At 48.0% G+C, this 18,806-nt stretch overlaps 1 protein-coding gene across 1 annotated transcript in view; it reads right to left on the bottom strand.

Annotated features, from left to right (window-relative positions):
• Positions 1-18,806, bottom strand: part of MBTPS1 (membrane bound transcription factor peptidase, site 1) — a 298,949-nt gene that overhangs the window by 81,801 nt on the left and 198,342 nt on the right. The window contains exons 11-12 of the mRNA XM_078670462.1: positions 5,383-5,544; positions 3,962-4,106 (exon numbers count right to left, since the gene is read on the bottom strand). Coding sequence (XP_078526588.1) covers positions 3,962-4,106; positions 5,383-5,544 — 307 coding nt within the window. The remainder of the gene's footprint in view (positions 1-3,961; positions 4,107-5,382; positions 5,545-18,806) is intronic.

The raw sequence follows: 18,806 nt of genomic DNA, 5'->3' as shown, positions 1-18,806 counted from the left end.
TAGGCCACGTGATGGTGTAAAGGAGATGTGTGACACTGTCAGTTGCACCTCTGACTTTTGGGTATTCTTTTTCTGGGGTTAATTTCCGACAGAAAAGATTGTTTGAATTGCAACACCCTCATTGCCTTTAGATGATCCCGGTCTTTTTCCATGCGGTACAACGATTTGTCGACCAGGTTTTCTAACAGGCTTTCTCTGGTGAAAAGGATATTTATCACTCAGGCTTGCGCCTCCTGCTTGAACTCAAGACACTTAGCATGGTGAGTCTCCTCAGAGTTGTGGCAGCACACAGCTGACTGCTGGCAGTGCACAGCTGACTGCTGGCAGTGTCATCGAAGGAGGACTTTGGGCAGGTGTTGACAATGTTCTTACCTTCCTGAATTACTGTCTTCTCATTCTTCTTGGATTCCACCAGCAGAAGTTGAATGAGATCTTCAATTTCATCCCTCCGATGATGGGTATGGTGATTTAATAGTGCACTTAATTTGTAATAGGACACTGTGCTGCCACTGATCTCTCTTACGGCCCACCGTGTCCTTCGCTTGCTTTCTCTCAGGAGGAGAGCCGGTGGTGGTTGGCGTGCTGGTTCTCTTGCGTGCTGTTGTGACCATCATACCGCCTGCGGCCACATTGCCCTGGACGTAAGGTAGCTCTGTATTTTTCTACTCGTGGTGTTACGGTCTATGCTGCTGCGGCCTCCCAGAAATTCTCCCATCAGTGCTCCAGGACTCTGGACAGCGTAGGTAAAAATTGGTTTTATCTTAACGAGCAGGAACGTTTCCAGAGGAAAATACAATTTGGTCTGCTCCTCCTTGAGTTGAACCTCGTGTCAGCTGCCTTTTTTATTTGCATATGGCTGGGTCCAAACTGGGGTGGCGTAGTGGAAAAAAGAAAGATGGATTTAACCCAGTTCTCTTGACTGGGGGAGAATGTTTGAATCATTGAGCATTCCGTCCATCACTTATTGCACTTACACTTTTTGCTCCAAGTGTGATGGGTATGCCCAGACGTGGGTCCCTTGCTCACTGTGCCACTCGATTCAAGCTGGCCTGCCTAATGAAGGGTGACATACCCTGAAACCGGTCCCAGGATGCTTGTTTCCGGTCCATGAAGGACCTGGCTCGGCAGTTCAGTCTGGACTGTTCCAATGAGGCACAGGGTCAAAACTGATTTGTGTATGGCTAGGTCGAAACTGGGGTGGCGTAGTGGGATACAGAACGATGGATTTAACCCAGATCTCTTGACTGGGGGACAATGTCTGAATCATTCAGCATTCCGTCCATCATTTGTTGCAGTTACGCCCTTTTTATTAAGGCATTTCATATCGTAATGTCATTACGGTGAGATGGTCGGGATGGGTAGGGGTTAACCCCCCTCTTCAGGTGAATATGCATACAGAGCCATCCATTCTTCTGTAGTTTCTCCTTCCAGGAAGGATTCCTGCTCAACTTGGCCATCCTCTGCATTTTTTTTTTAAACAAATTTTATTGGGTTTTATTCACACAGCCAATAACAGCTATTACATTACCCGCACTAAGTCCCTCTAAGAAACCCCTCAGATAGCATGTACAGGGAGTGGATCAGGAAAAAACTAGTGCAAGTCCATGAGTCGTAACTTGGCCATCCTCTGCATCTTCTTCATACTCAAAAGAATTCGTCCTCTGCTTGAGGTTCTGGAATGGTAGGAGGCTCAAGCTTAGTAAGATCATGCACCATGGACATTTCCGCTGATGCTTTTACAAACAGTCTGTATGATTTCAAGGAGTCAAACTCCCTGTTCCTCCTTATCAGGCTTTCCATTTCAGCATTGAGGCACTGTTTCTTCCTATCAAGGCCAAGGGACTCTCCGTCACCGTCAACAGTCTCAGGTTTTTTGTTCAGTGTTGAAACATTACCTTTCCTGGGATTTCTCTCCCTTCAGCGCTCCCATTCACCTTTTGATGTTGGGACTGTTTCAAAAGGCTTGCCTCCCACAGTGTTTTCTGGTCCCAAGCCATGGGGTCTTTAATTTCTGTCGTTCTTGGATCGCCAAAGATTTCGGGATTTAAGCTGTTTTTTTATGTGCTTCAAGTCCAAAGATTTCAGCTCAGGCTGTGGTGTCCGTTAGGTCTTTCACCTGGCCTTCATGTCTGCGTCCTACAGCATTCTTTTCGGTGTTTTTATCTTTCTCCGCCTCGATGATTTCTTGGATTTCACAGCCTTTCCATTTCGTCAAGTCAATGTCTTCTGGATTTTTCTTGTCACTCAAAAACCCCAGTTCTTAGCATGATCCCTGCTTGTGCTGGGACTGCACCATGGTGTAATTTGCCAACCTCTGCTTCTCTCCAGCTTTAAGGGGCTTCTGCTGGAACTTGGCACACCATTCCAAATTGTGATCTTTCAGGAGACAAAGGCTATACAAGTCATGGCTGTCGTCCTGTGCAAAGGGTGTGTTCCACCCCCACTCCCCCAAACCTCGCCCTGCTCATTCTCAGACCCTCACATGGGCAGTCTGAAAAACCAAAACTTTTCGGTGCTCCTCTTTAATTTGGTGCTCCTCATTCAATGTGCTTTGGTAATTGGGTCAAAAAACAGGTCATATTTGATCATTTCTTGGCTCTTTCAATAAACTATCTTCCTTCTTCGGCTCTGGAGGTCTCTGCTGTGCTTGCTGACCCCATAGTGGAAAAGAGAATGTGAAAAAAACAACCATTTCACGGCGTTTCCGGGGTGTACATCTGATGTCATTCAAAGTGGGACATGCCACCAAATGGTCGACAATGGAAAAAGAGAGAAAACCCTAAAAGAGACAATTCCAGACCCACCTACAAGTTAGCTGTAATGCACAGCATGTGAATCCAGAAAATATTAATTTGGCAAAACTATAAGTTCTTTCAGTTAGAGCATCGACCATACTATCAAATATTTTAAATGTTATTCAACTGAAAGTATAATAATTCCATGATGTCGACCTCCCAACGCATAAGCGAACACTCCGCTCTCTGCCGGGAGAGAAGGTGGTATACCTAGATGGACCAATATAGGGCAGCAAAACGCTGGTGTATAACACCAGGGACTGCCAGATGAAATGTAACAAAATATAGGGTATATGGAGGGCGCACTATATGGACCTGTAGATTAAACTAGACTACAGTGAATCACAAAGACAATGCAATACAAAGATGGTGCCTCAACTAGCTGTACCGGATTGGAAAAGGATACACATTTATGCAGGCTGCCCAGATCGGACCTAGACGACGTAGCATCACAATGTACTGCTGCTGAAAATGTTTCTTTATTCTGACAAAAATGCAATATAACGTGTTGCACAGAAAAAGTAAAAGCAAAACTGTTTATCAGGAACATATTCAGTGACATAGTAGTTTACTTCCAATTCCTTGTTTTATTTTATGATTTATAATAAGTAATTTGAAACCAAAACTGTTACAATGGGAGAAAAATAACTGATTCATACATCAGATGATAAACATTATAATAATTTCAATAAAAAAATGGAACATTTCCGAGAGGCATTGTTTCATTTTACTTAACATTAAAACATCTTCAAACCTTTCAAGACAACACACTTCTTGAAAGGTCACAAGTCTTACAATATTTACCTGGGGATTTCCAGACACTATAATTCTGCCATTTTCAATATAGTTTTCAGAAAGGGTTGAGTTCTTTTTCCAGTTAAACAGAGGAAAAACTCATACATCACATCCCTTTTATAACCACCCCCCCTTCACTGCTTATGTTTCTGTTGTCATGCTATCTGCTTCCTAATTAGATACTCAATAGTAGCGCTTTTGATAAAGAATCCGCCTAACAAAGTTGGACCACACCTATCAGTGTACTGTGTACACAGTGTGCTCACCCACTCTGGAAGCCATAAATGCAACCCCAGGTTTATTGCTCAAAGGTTAGTAATATTAAAAAGGAAGATGAAAACATTTTCTTAAATCAAAAAAAGTAATCTTACCTTATCTACAATTCTGCCAGTTACTCCCATTCCATTAAGGATTGTAACATTGACAATAGTTGGCATCCCTCCATAGTAGATAGGTTGGGAGCAATAGGGCCACATGTAGGGGCATTCGGTCAGGTCAACATAGCTTGGACTCAGGCTAGACATAAAAGAAACCACAACAGTGTCTGCATATTTCAAAATAAACCGGTTAGTCTGGAAAAAGATACAAAAGCATGCTTAAAAAAGCAAGCATCAACAGATTCTAAAAGGTAGCAGAAACAACTAGGAAAAAGCAGTGTCTAAAGAAAAAGTGCAGAATAGAGAATACATTACTGGAGGATTCTCAGATTACCAGAAAATCAGTGCTTGTCCCGCATTTTTAATAAATACATCGGCATACAAGTCTATTCACTACAGAAACATGCACACAGTGGCTTCCATTCCTCCAACTGAACCAGCAAGGCATGTACCCAGCTAAATGCAGGTGATCTGCCACTAAGAGGCACATATGTAGGATTCTCCTAAAAGCAGGCTTCCTTAAAGTTCCAAACTAACATTAGAGACATGGCTGTTCTTTTGCCATGTCTAGGACAATTTTTCAAGAGGTCTTCAAATAAAAGGACCCATTTCTAGTTAATGTTTGCTCTACATATTCTAATTACAGAGGAGAATTGCACCACAAATTGTTAGATAACGAATGAGTCAAGCTTTGGAACACGGTCTAGACTTCTTCAAACAAAAGAGAACAAAGTGCGTTTCTGAAAGATTAAATTGTGTATTTGGTCCCAAAGAATATAATTAGAGTGAAACAAGAAAAGCCAGTGATTAGCCCATGCTCAGATTGACAAGTACAGACTTCAGGATAACTAAGTATTATTTCTGACACGCTGGCTGAGTTTTGACAATAGCTGTTTCTACACCCATAGGTGTGGCCGACATGTCATCCTAGTTTGTGGAGGCTCTACTTCATAGTTTAAACTTCTTAAGAAAACACTCCTACCAGGTCTAGTAAACTGATTCAGGCATTTATCAAGAGGGGTTAAAGAGTGGATTTTTAAGACTCGGGTTGCCAGTGTCTTTTGGTAACAAACATGCTTTATGGTATAATTGCATTGTTTTATAGTCAGTGTTACAACCAGCTATTCTAGGTGACCACTATTTTTAAAATATTACATCTTTTTCAACTGAAAGTACTTTACATTGCTTATATGTGTGTGCGTTATTTGTGCTATAACAAACTATGAAACAAAAAGGTTGCACTTTGGCACTTGACATCAACACTGAGTTGACCCAAATGAAATTCTGGCATTATTGCAAAGAAAAATCAAATGAAATAAGACTAACTTACATCAAACTCCAAAATAGAACATGTATCATGCCTGTACCAAAAACAACAAAGAGGAAAAAGAAAATTGAAAACTAAATCTACTGACCTGGCTTGGGGTTTGTAGCTGTTAAGGATCTGATAGGCTCGGAGAAGGTCCAGCTTTCCATGGCCTTGTTCAAACATATTGACTCCAGGAAGCCTAGCTGCTGATGCAATGAGAGCCTGCTTCATACTAGCTGGATTCACAAGTTCACGATTTCGAACCGTACTGTAAGAGGAAATGAATGATGTTTAGCTCGTGGTAATCAGCGACAGACAAAGTTCAGGCAAATGATGAACGAGAGCCCATGGCTGGTCGGGTGAAATGGGAATAAAATTATGTGCACTGCCCAGTCAGGAGTCAAGTGCCAGACAGCGAGGTGTCTGAAGAAGTTTTTGTACTGCATTTGCATAGGTATATTAGATGTAGGGGGGAACCTGGTTTCTAACAAAGGTTTAGATGTAAACGAAGCACCATGGGGATTAGAAGAACAAGTTACTTACCTTTGTTAACACTTTCTGGTGGATATTCTAACCACAGATTCTGCACCTTCCAAATCTCTCCAGGTTCCAGACTAGATGCGAACTGTCTGGACTAGCCCACGTGCACTGGTAGTTGGTATCATCACCCTCCATTGTGACTCCATCCCGCCTCCAGACATAACGGTACATAGCCACACATAGGCACCAGCCCTTTGTGTCAATGTCATTTTAACCATAGAAAATTTCAAATGATCTTCAAGAGAGCGAAAGACAACAAAGGACTAGATAATGTGCAATCTCCAGCTTGCAACGTTATTACCTATGACAAGTGCAAATGGGTAAAAGGATGGTTGGTAAAGGAATCTGCAATAAGACAGCGAATCCAGTAGAACAAGTGTTAATGAAGGTAAGTAAACTGTGATCTTGATGGATACTTCTAACCGCAGATTCCTTAACCTTTGCAGGGATACCAAACCTGTACCCTCATAAAGGTGGTAGGTCTGAGTAGTGGACTTTACAGGAAGAAGACCTGCAGGTCCAAGCGGGCAAATTGTCCATCCCTCCAAAACAGAGCGTCAACATAGTAGTGCCTGGTAAAGGTATGGACACAGATGAAGCAGCTTGCTAGAAATCAAATAAAAGAAAGCCTTTAGCAAAGAGTTTTGTAATAGTTTTTGCCCTGGTAGAAAGTGCCTGACGGGCTACTAGAGGTTCTAGAAAGTGCCTTAAGGGCCACTGGCGGTTCCTTTCTGGCCACTGCATACCACAACTTGATGCAAAGAAATAAATCCTAAAAATAAAGCTGTTCATAAATGGACCTTCCCATCTGCACCAGCGAATCTAAAAAAGCTGATCCCCTAAGGTGCTCCTCAGTTCTATCATAAAAGAAATTAAGGGCCCACTTAAGATCCAAATAATGAAGCCTTGTCTCGTCCTTATAGGTATGTAGTGAAGAGAAGACAACAGGAAGTGTGACACTCTCCCAAATGAAAGGGTGTCACCACTTTATGGGGAAATGCAGCCAACGTGTTAAGTACTAACTTGCTGGAAACAAGTGGAACATGGAGGCTGGACAGACTACACCTTCAACTTACTCCCAACAATGTGCCAAACTAAGGGCACCAAGACAAACTATTCTGATTTTTTCAAGGGGCAGTTGTCCATTAGTTCCATAGGAACCTACATCGAAAAGGATAAGGATTAAACTGATGATCAAATGCGGCCTAATAAATGGAGATGGAAAATCATAGGAGAGCCCCTTTATGAGAACAAGCATTTGCAATGCAATAGGTCTCGCATTAGGAAAGTTTGAGCTATTGGTCTTGTAAATGACACATTTTTTATTTATGTGTTGGTTTTGAAAATAGCGAAATTAATAGCTTTGCCATTTGCAATGCCAATACTTTTATCGTTTGCAAATGTGACACCTATAGCATTTGTAATGCAACATGTTTTGTATTTATGTGACTTAGATGTATTGATATTACAAATAACAATGGCTTTTAATTTTTCTAAATAATTAATACTTAAATAAAAGTTATTGTAATTTATAATGGCAATAGCTTAAACTTTTGTAAATAACTTTTGTGAAGATTATGTTCAGTGTATTTTATTGTGACGAAAATCCAAGAACAGAAGTGAAATATTAACATCTTTTTATGACATTTGTAATAAAGCTTGAAACATTGAGAGAAAATATTTGAACCAGTTGTTGAATGGTTGCACAGATTGATGCTGTGTTGGCCCTCAGTGATGTTGTGGTGGCGACGAGTGATGCTGTGGTACCCCTGAGTGATGCTGTGGTGATGCAATAGATAGAGTGAGTGCGATAGATAGCTAGAGGGAGGGCGAAAGATAGCTAGAGGGAGGGCGAAAGATGTAATGTAATGTAATGTAAAAATCACTTATATAGCGCAAAAACTGTCACCCTATGGGTATCCTGGCGCTTTTAGAAATGGTGATGGTCAGCACGTTACCAGCCCGTAATAGGCAGTGAAAGAACCAGTTTTCCATCCTAGGAAACAACCAGGTTTTCAGATTCTTTCTGAAACAGGTCCATGAACTGGCCTGTCTGATGGTCTGGGGCAGCTAGAGGGAGGGCGAAAGATAATTAGAGTGAGGGCGAAAGATAGATAGATAGCGTGAGGGCGATAGATAGCGTGAGGGCGATAGATAGATGTGTGTGGCTGGGCGTGTGGCTGGGCGTGTGGCTGAGCGTGTGGCTGAGCGTGTGGCTGAGCGTGTGGCTGAGCGTGTGGCTGAGCGTGTGTTTGTGTGTGGGGTGATGTTTGTGTGTGGGGTGATGTTTGTGTGTGGGGTGATGTGTGTGTGTGGGGTGATGTGTGTGTGTGGGGTGATGTGTGTGTGTGGGGTGATGTGTGTGTGTGGGGTGATGTGTGTGTGTGGGGTGATGTGTGTGTGGGGGGTGATGTGTGTGTGGGGGGTGATGTGTGTGTGGGGGGTGATGTGTGTGTGGGGGGTGATGTGTGTGTGGGGGGTGATGTGTGTGTGGGGGGTGATGTGTGTGTGGGGGGTGATGTGTGTGTGGGGGGTGATGTGTGTGTGGGGGGTGATGTGTGTGTGGGGGGTGATGTGTGTGTGGGGGGTGATGTGTGTGTGGGGGGTGATGTGTGTGTGGGGAGTGATGTGTGTGTGGGGAGTGATGTGTGTGTGGGGAGTGATGTGTGTGTGGGGGGTGATGTGTGTGTGGGGGGTGATGTGTGTGTGTGGGGTGATGTGTGTGTGTGGGGTGATGTGTGTGTGTGGGGTGATGTTTGTGTGTGGGGTGATGTTTGTGTGTGGGGTGATGTTTGTGTGTGGGGTGATGTTTGTGTGTGGGGTGATGTTTGTGTGTGGGGTGATGTTTGTGTGTGGGGTGATGTTTGTGTGTGGGGTGATGTTTGTGTGTGGGGTGATGTTTGTGTGTGGGGTGATGTTTGTGTGTGGGGTGATGTTTGTGTGTGGGGTGATGTTTGTGTGTGGGGTGATGTTTGTGTGTGGGGTGATGTTTGTGTGTGGGGTGATGTTTGTGTGTGGGGTGATGTTTGTGTGTGGGGTGATGTTTGTGTGTGGGGTGATGTTTGTGTGTGGGGTGATGTTTGTGTGGTTGTGTATGTGTGGTTGTGTGTGTTTGTGTGGTTGTGTGTGTTTGTGTGTGTGTGCGTGGTTGTATGTATGTGTGTGCGGTTACAGAAGGATGTATGTGGAAGAGAGCAGCAGATCAGCACAGCAGAAGAGAACAGGGAGTTAAAGAAGGAGGCGGGTGGAGGAGAACAGCAGATCGGTACAGGAGAAGAGAACAAAACAGGGAGCTAGCGATGGAGGCGGTGGAATAGAGCAGCAGATCAGTACGGGAGAATAGAAGAGAACGGGGAATTAGAGAAGGAGGTGGGTGGAAGAGAGCAGCAGATCAGCACAGCAAAAGAGAACAGGGAGTTAAAGAAGGAGGCGGGTGGAAGAGAGCAGCAGATCAGCACAGGAGAAGAGAACAGGGAGTTAAAGAAGGAGGTGGGCTGGAAGAGAGCAGCAGATCAGCACGGTAAAAGAGAACAGTTAGTTAAAGAAGGAGGTGGGGTGGAAGAGAGCAGCAGATCAGCACTGGAAAAGAGAAGAGAACAGGGAGTTAGAGAAGGAGGCACGGTGGAAGAGAGCAGCATATCAGCACGAGAGAAGAGAAGAGAACAAGGAGTTAGAGAAGGAGGTGGGTGGAAGAGAGGAACAGATCAGCACAGCAGAAGAGAACAGGGAGTTAAAGAAGGAGGTGGGGTGGAAGAGAGCAGCAGATCAGCACAGGAGAAGAGAATAGAACAAGGAGTTGGAGAAGGAGGTGGGTGGAAGAGAGGAACAGATCAGCACAGCAGAAGAGAACAGGGGGTTAAAGAAGGAGGTGGGGTGGAAGAGAGCAGCAGATCAGCACAGGAGAAGAGAATAGAACAGGGAGTTAAAGAAGGATGTGGGGTGGAAGAGCAGCAGATCAGCACAGGAAAAGAGAACAGGGAGTTAAAGAAGGAGGCGGGTGGAAGAGACAGAAGATTCGCACAGGAGAAAAGAACAGAGTTAAAGAAGGAGGCGGTGTGGAAGAGCAGCAGATTAGCACAGGAGTAGAGAACAGGGAGTTAGAAAAGGAGGCGGGAGGAAGAGAACAGCAGATCAGAATGGGAGAAGAGAACAGGGAGTTAGAGAAGCAGGTGGTGGAAGGAAACAGCAGATCAGCACAGGAGAAAAGAACATGGATATAAAGAAAAAGGCGGGTGGAAGAGAGCAGCAGATCAGCACAGGAGAAGAGAACAAGGAGTTAAAGAAGGAGGCGGGTGGAAGAGAGCAGCAGATCAGCACAGGAGAAGAGAACAGGGAGTTAAAGAAGGAGGCGGGTTGGAAGAGAGCAGCAGATCAGCACAGGAGAAGAGAACAGGGAGTTAAAGAAGGAGGCAGGGTAGGAGAGTGCAGCAGATCAGCACAGGTGAAGAGAACATGGATATAAAGAAGGAGGTGGGGTGGAAGAGAGCAGCAGTTCAGCACAGGAGAAGAGAACAGGGAGTTAAGGAAGGAAGCGGGTGGAAGAGAGCAGCAGATCAGCACAGGAGAAGATAATAGGGAGTTAGAGAAGGGGGCGGGTGGAAGAGAGCAGATCAGCACAGGAGAACAGAACAGGGAGTTAAAGAAGGAGGCGGGTGGAAGAGAACAGCAGTTCAGCACAGGAGAAGAGAACAGGGAGTTAAGGAAGGAAGCGGGTGGAAGAGAACAACATATTAGCACAGGAGAAGAGAACAGGGAGTTAGAGAAGGAGGCGGGTGAAAGAACAGCAGATCAGCACAGGAGAAGAGAAGCAAACAGGGAGTTAAAGAAGGAGCTGGGGTGGACGAGAGCAGCAGATCAGCACAGGAGAAGAGAAGAGAAGAGGGAGTTAGAGAAGGAGGTGGGTGGAAGAGAGGGAGGGCGATAGATAGATAGAGGGAGGGTGGGCGATAGAGTGAGGGCGATAGATAGAGGGAGGGCGATAGATAGAGGGAGGGCGATAGATAGAGGGAGGGCGATAGATAGAGGGAGGGCGATAGATAGAGGGAGGGCGATAGATAGAGGGAGGGCGATAGATAGAGGGAGGGCGATAGATAGAGGGAGGGCGATAGATAGAGGGAGGGCGATAGATAGAGGGAGGGCGATAGATAGAGGGAGGGCGATAGATAGAGGGAGGGCGATAGATAGAGGGAGGGCGATAGATAGAGGGAGGGCGATAGATAGAGGGAGGGCGATAGATAGAGGGAGGGCGATAGATAGAGGGAGGGCGATAGATAGAGGGAGGGCGATAGATAGAGGGAGGGCGATAGATAGAGGGAGGGCGATAGATAGAGGGAGGGAGGGCGATAGATAGAGGGAGGGCGATAGATAGAGGGAGGGCGATAGATAGAGGGAGGGCGATAGATAGAGGGAGGGCGATAGATAGAGGGAGGGCGATAGATAGAGGGAGGGCGATAGATAGAGGGAGGGCGATAGATAGAGGGAGGGCGATAGATAGAGGGAGGGCGATAGATAGAGGGAGGGCGATAGATAGAGGGAGGGCGATAGATAGAGGGAGGGCGATAGAGGGAGGGCGATAGAGGGAGGGAGGGCGATAGAGGGAGGGAGGGCGATAGAGGGAGGGAGGGCGATAGAGGGAGGGAGGGCGATAGAGGGAGGGAGGGCGATAGAGGGAGGGAGGGGGATAGATAGAAGGAGGGCTATCGATATAGAGGGAGGGCGATAGATAGAGTGAGGGAGGGCGATAGAGTGAGGGAGGGCGGTAGAGTGGTAGAGTGAGGGCGGTAGAGGGAGGGCGGTAGAGGGAGGGCGGTAGAGGGAGGGCGGTAGAGGGAGGGCGGTAGAGGGAGGGCAGGCGGTAGAGGGAGGGCGGTAGAGGGAGGGCGGGCGGTAGAGGGAGGGCGGTAGAGGGAGGGCGGCAGAGGGAGGGCGGCAGAGGGAGGGCGGCAGAGGGAGGGCGGCAGAGGGAGGGCGGCAGAGGGAGGGCGGCAGAGGGAGGGCAGTAGAGTGGTGATGGTGCGTGAGAGGGTGAGGGTGTGTGAGGGTGTGTGTGAATGAGGGTGTGTGAGGGTGTGTGAGAGTGAGGGGGTGTGAGGGTGGGTGAGGGGGTGTGAGGGTGGGTGAGGGGGTGTGAGGGTGGGTGAGGGGGTGTGAGGGGGTGTGAGGGGTGTGAGGGTGTGAGTGTGTGGGGGTGTGAGTGTGCGGGGGTTTGTGTGGTGTGAGGGAGTGGGGTGTGAGGGAGTTTGAGAGTGAGGGGATGTGAGGGTGAAGGTATGCGAGGGTGAGGGTGTGTGAGGTTGAGAGGGTGTGTGGGTGAGGGTATGTGTGGGTGAGGGTATGTGAGGATGAGGGGGGTGAGGGGGTGAGGGTGAGTGAGGGTGAGTGAGGGTGAGGGGGTGGGAGGGTGGGTGAGGCGGGTGAGAGGTGTGTGAGGGTGAGAGGGTGTGTGAGGGTGAGGGGTGAGAGGGTGTGTGAGGGTGAGAGGGTGTGTGAGGGTGAGTGAGGGTGAGAGGGCGGGTGAGAGGGCGGGTGAGTGAGGGGCTGTGAGGGTGAGAGGACGGGTGTGAGGGTGAGAGGGGGGGAGAGTGAGAGTGTGAGAGAGTGTGAGTGAGGGTGTGTGAGGGTGAGGGTAAGGGTGATGGGGTGTGAGGGTGAGGGTGTGTGGGGTTGAGGGGGTGTGTGGGTGAGGGTATGTGAGGGTGAGGGTATGTGAGGGTGAGGGTATGTGAGGGTGAGAGGGTGTGAGGTTGAGGGGGTGTGAGGTTGAGGGGGTGTGAGGGTATGTGAGGGTGAGGGGGTGTGAGGTTGAGGGGGTGTGAGGTTGAGGGGGTGTGAGGTTGAGGGGGTGTGAGGGTGAGGGGGTGTGAGGGTGAGGGGGTGTGAGGGTGAGGGGGTGTGAGGGTGAGGGGGTGTGAGGGGGGGTGAGGGGGTGTGAGGGTGAGGGGGTGTGAGGGTGGGGTGTGTGAGGGTTGTGAGGGTGAGTGAGGGTGTGTGGGTGAGTGAGGGTGTGTGAAGGTGAGGGGGCTGAGGGGGTGTGAGAGGGTGTGTGAGGGTGCTGAAGGGACGTGAAATAGCGTGTCCCATCTGTAATGTACTGGTCGGTGAAATAACGTGTTTTGCGAGTGCTGAAGGGGACCTTATAAGTGTTGAGTCACACATATTGGCAACGTTTTTAAGGTATGTTGTAGAGCAACGTATCTGCTGTGTTCAGTACTGTAAAGTTTGTGTGCAAGTTGTGCTTAGTATAGTGACGTGAGGGCAGTGGCATGGTGTGGAATGTCGTGGTGAGTTGTGATATGATGTGTAATGTTTTTAAAATTAAATACATTTTTTTGTTGTGTGTTATTTTTCTATATTTACTGATCAATAAAATATTAACCTATGGACGGGCTGGAACATTGTGTATGGTATTTCCACCGAAAACAAAGTGAATGCTCTTTGTTGTACTTACTGTACTGCAAATGCTGGTAAATGAAAGCCAACGTGAATATCTATTTAGCAGTGAAACTTGTATGTGTTTGCGCATTACCTTGCAATCCGCACCTTCGTTTAGCTTGCAAATCCAGTAAGTGAGGAAGGGGGCGGGAGTAAAGACAGCAGGGACAATGGGCGGGAGTGAAGAGATCACAGACAACGGGTGGGGGCGGGAGTAAATAGGGCACGGACAACGGGCGGGGGGAGGAAGTAAAGAGATCACGGACAACGGGTGGGGGGAGGAAGTAAAGACAGCAGGGACAATGGGAGGGAGGCAGGAGTGAAGAGATCACGGACAACGGGTGGGGGCGGGAGTAAAGACAGCAGGGACAATGGGAGGGAGGCAGGAGTAAAGAGATCACGGACAACGGGTGGGGGGGCGGGAGTAAAGACAGCAGGGACAATGGGAGGGAGGCAGGAGTAAAGAGATCACGGACAACGGGTGGGGGGGCGGGAGTAAAGACAGCAGGGACAATGGGAGGGAGGCAGGAGTAAAGAGATCACGGACATCGGGTGGGGGGCAAGAGTAAAGACAGCAGGGACAATGGGAGGGAGGCAGGAGTAAAGAGATCATGGACAACGGGTGGGGGGCGGGAGTAAAGACAGCAGGGACAATGGGAGGGAGGCAGGAGTAAAGAGATCACGGACATCGGGTGGGGGGCGAGAGTAAAGACAGCAGGGACAATGGGAGGGAGGCAGGAGTAAAGAGATCACGGACAACGGGTGGGGGCGGGAGTAAAGACAGCAGGGACAATGGGCGGGGGGCGGGAGTGAAGAGATCACGGACAGGTTTGTAAAGAGGGCACGGGCAACGGGCGGGAGTAAAGAGATCACAGACAACGGGTGGGGGGCGGGAGTAAATAGGGCACGGACAACGGGTGGGGGTCAAGACTGATTTGCATAATGCTGGGTCTGAACTGAGGTGGCATGGGGAGCACAAGAACTATGGCTGTTTATGTCTCATGTGGGACCAGCAGAGATGTCCTTGTGTGATACGCAATCAGCAGTGACGTACATTGTCTATACATGATAAGTGGGGATGATTGCCGGCAGATTATAAACCGCCATGAAGGTCACGCTGGGTTGATGCACACTGGGCGTGGACGTACATGATGTAGCCATTGTAAGTTTGGTTATCCATGGTTTAGGAACGCTTACATTGATGTATATGTATTGTTTATAGTTAAGGAGCATAGAGGTTTGCAGGGCTCGAGTCGGGGTACCACGCGGGTGGACGGCGTCCCCCTACTTATTTTACCGGGCTTTTACCGGGTGGACGCCGTCCCCCCTGCCCAAATGATGGAGCCGGTACCCGAGACTGCACCTGCGCGTGAATTATAGCCTTTCAAATGCACCCGAGCCTCAGACTAATCTCCCCTTCCACCCTCCCCTTGCCAGCCTTTCTCAGAGCACAGCCGAGGCGCAGAGGCGCCAAGGCTTCAAGAGCTGCGCTGTCAACACGCCGAGAATGTCACTTTCAGGGACACCGACATATGCCCGTAGTGCCTACGCCCGAGTCTGTAATAACCCTGTAATCTGAAGAATGGGTCCTCTGTATAGTGTGTTCTTGTGTTTTGAGTGACTGCCACTTATTGCAGTATTATACCTCTACTTGTTTATTGTATGTATTCACGCATTTCAGACGGAGACCGGCAAATTTCGTGATGTCACTTCCTGTTGTGACGTCACTTCCGGGGACATCACCTAACTTGAAGCGTCCCCCCACTTATTTTTTTAGGACTTGTGCCCTGGGTTTATGGTTTATTAACGGTCATACCCAGGTCCGGTAGCTCAGTGGACTAATGCGTCCCCTCCAGGAGTCTGTGTTTGGGCCAATGGCCAAAGGTCCACTCAACCTTTCATCCTTACAAGATTGATAAAATGAGTACCACTGAGTTGGATAACAAACGCCCCTGTTATTTAGTGCCAAGATGTCCCAGGGGATGAATGCGTGATTGATAAATGTATGATATGCTATGGTATGTTATGGCATGTTATGTCATGTAATGTTATGCTATGTTATGTCATGTTTTGTCACGTAATGTTATGATATGTTATGTTCTCATGGAGGGAGGTGGTTTATATAGACTTTAAATTAATTTCAACACTTTATATACTTTATACAATGTCAGCCTGGACGCCTGTCACTTACCTTTGTTGGTCCCGCCCATTTCAGCTGGAGGCTCAGCTCACACTCTGTATTTACTGTCTGTGCTAACATGCCATTCACATGACCTTCACATGAGCAAGGGTCCTTCCTGTCCTCTCCCTCCATCAGCACTGGCAGTGACAGTACCAGGTGCCACTGTTGTATTCGGAGCCCCGTCCCAGGGTCATGCTGCAGACCACGTGACGTGCACGGGCAACGGGCGGGAGTAAAGAGATCACGGACAACGGGTGGGGGCGGGAGTAAAGACAGCAGGGACAATGGGAGGGAGGCGGGAGTAAAGAGATCACGGACAACGGGCGGGGGGAGGAAGTAAAGAGATCACGGACAACGGGTGGGGGGCGGGAGTAAAGACAGCAGGGACAACGGGTGGAGTCGGTAGTAAAGACAGCAGGGACAATGGGAGGGAGGCGGGAGTAAAGAGATCACGGACAACGGGCGGGGGGAGGGAGTAAAGAGATCACGGACAACGGGCGGGGGGAGGGAGTAAAGAGATCACGGACAACGGGCGGGGGGAGGGAGTAAAGAGATCACGGACAACGGGTGGGGGGCGGGAGTAAAGACAGCAGGGACAATGGGAGGGAGGTGGGAGTAAAGAGATCACGGACAACGGGAGGGAGGCAGGAGTAAAGACAGCAGGGACAATGGGCGGGAGTGAAGAGATCACGGACAACGGGAGGGAGGCGGGAGTAAAGACAGCAGGGACAATGGGAGGGAGGTGGGAGTAAAGAGATCACGGACAACGGGAGGGAGGCGGGAGTAAAGACAGCAGGGACAATGGGAGGGAGGCGGGAGTAAAGACAGCAGGGACAATGGGAGGGAGGCGGGAGTGAAGAGATCACGGACAACGGGCGGGGGGGAGGGAGTAAAGACAGCAGGGACAATGGGAGGGAGGCGGGAGTGAAGAGATCACGGACAACGGGAGGGAGGCGGGAGTAAAGAGATCACGGACAAGGAGGGGAGGGAGTAAATAGGGCACGGACAACGTCGTATGGAAAACAAACGGAAGAGAAAGCACGCCTGTTCCTCTGGGAAAGGTGTTGTTGCAGCAGGCCTAGGCAAACACACCGCTCATCCACCAAGGCCTGGAAGACATTGGGGCCGAGGTGACAAGGGAAGGGATACAAATAAAGCGTTCCGTAAATGTATAGTTTACTAAACCATAGCCATCATATTTGATTGCAAGTTCAGATACCATAGGGGGCCAGTTGAAAAATCCCACTACCAGGATTACCTATCCAGTCACGTGCAAACAACAAAGTTAAAAAGCTGCTTTTTTTCTGCCTCCCATTTCCTGCTGGAGTCACAATCGCGAGGCACAGGAGTGTAGGCTGATGGAAACAAAAAAATCATCTCTGGAAGGAAGTGAAATGCTGAAGTCATGCTCCGGTTTCAGAAATTCCAATCTAAGCATGAGTAAAAGTAATAAAAAGAAAAAAAGAAAGAAACACGGAATGGCGCAGTGGTAACAGCTCAGCGACATTAGCCAGTTTAATTTTTATTCGCCGTTTAGAGGCATTTATCTGTATAGTATTCCTACTGGTGGAGTGTAATTTTCCTCAAAGTTTACTCTGACCATGAAAGGCTGTTTGCGCAGCAATTCTGGCCAGCTGAGTGCGTGAAAGGCACATTACAAATAGAGATCCCAGCTCGAAAGTGTGTTTATCTAGAAGGATGGGTCTGCACATGCAACGGGCCTGTGATTCAGTACAAAGCTATGCAGCACGGCATTGCAAGCTGTAACTGGAGATCGTAAAGCCTTTTGTATGGATTATTTAAGCAACCGCCTTCTTTACTCTTAAAATCTCTGTGTAGCTTGTCCTAAAATATTAATATAGGACGAATCACGTTTACCACCGAAAACTTTGGCATACTGGGTGTACAATGTTCTGTATACCAGTCCCTCAAAGCTGGTAGCCTAAAGCAGCAAATGTTTCTCTCCCTCCTCCAGGAAGTCTGTAAAATGCAGGCAGGGGAGGGGGCAGAGTGACGGAGGGAAGGCAGAGAAGGGGGGGGTGGAGAAATGCGACACGGCGGGCAGGGGAGGGGGCGGATCGGGGAGAGGGTGTGAAAGCAGCAGGGGCCTTTGAAGTGAAGCTAAGCTTCACTTCAAAGGTGTGGGAGGAGTGCGGCTGAGGGAACAGACGGCGATTTGGTGATGTGCACGCGCATTTTAGGTCAATGCGCACGGGCACAGCACCAAATCGCCACAGTTAGTTAAACTTTGTTTAAAGCCCTATAGTCTCGCTTCTCTCAATGCGCATGCGCATTGATAGGTCACGAGACCTAAAAAGGAGGTGGAATTGTTACAGGACCTACATCCCGGGCATATAGATGCTGCTTAAGTGGTCCATTTTACGGTAAATGATCTCACTGGGAGTGAGCCCACCATAAACTGGAAATACAATTTACGGTCTAACGGTTTTGTGATTAAATCCCAGTAAGTTTCCAGCTTCGGAGTGGCTTTATGTTCTAAGAATTGGCTTGTGAGGGTGGATGACACTTTGCCTAATGTTATTATCCCGAAACCATTCCCAATACTTGGCCTTCAACACCTCCACATCGAAGCCATACCTATATCGGATAGAAGGTCTCTGACCGCCCATAGCCATTTAATACGATGTGAGACATCAGCCCTTATTATTTCTAAGAAACCTTTCAGATAGCCTCCGAGCTCTGGTGTAGTCCAGAGTCTACTCCAATGAAGGAGGGGGCGACGTTTGGCTACTGCTGCGATCGTTTTTTTCCCTAGGTCCATTAATAGTGGGCTAGTTGGGGTGCTCTGTGGCAGTCTAGTAATTTTTCTTAGAAACCAATTTTCCAAAGAGGTAAGGGTTACAAGGTTCTCAGCCCCCTAAAGTTCTGACCCACTAACGGCTTTCAATTTATACATTTCTAAAACTGGGCTAATGGGCTTGGTGTGCGATAGATTATATTCTTGGTGCAGGATCCCTGATATCTGCCTGTGTTTGAGGGAAGCTAATTCCACCTGATGGTCTCACTTCATATCATCTTGGAAGTTCACCCTTAAATAGGTGAACTCCTTAACCAATTCTAATGGTCTATCATTCATACAAATGCCCCCCTTGTAGGCCCTATGTGCATTAAATGCCATTAACTTTGTCTTTGACACATTGACCTCCAAGCCCCTCTGCGAGCAAAAACCCTCAAAAGTTTTGAGGGCTTTCTGAAGCCCGCTAGGGGTCTTGGACAGGATCAATGTGTCATCGGCAAACATCAATATAGGCACTGAATCACCAGCTAATGTGGCTGCATCCGACGGCGTTGCACTCATGTAATCAACTATCCCATTAATGTATAGTGAGAATAGCGTAGGGGCCATAACGCAGCCT

Source organism: Lissotriton helveticus, chromosome 12 (genome assembly GCF_964261635.1).
Source record: "Lissotriton helveticus chromosome 12, aLisHel1.1, whole genome shotgun sequence".
In the NCBI taxonomy this organism is placed as follows: Eukaryota; Metazoa; Chordata; class Amphibia; order Caudata; family Salamandridae; genus Lissotriton; species Lissotriton helveticus.
Note: the sequence above shows the minus strand (reverse complement) of the source record. Positions and strands in the feature narration are given on the sequence as shown.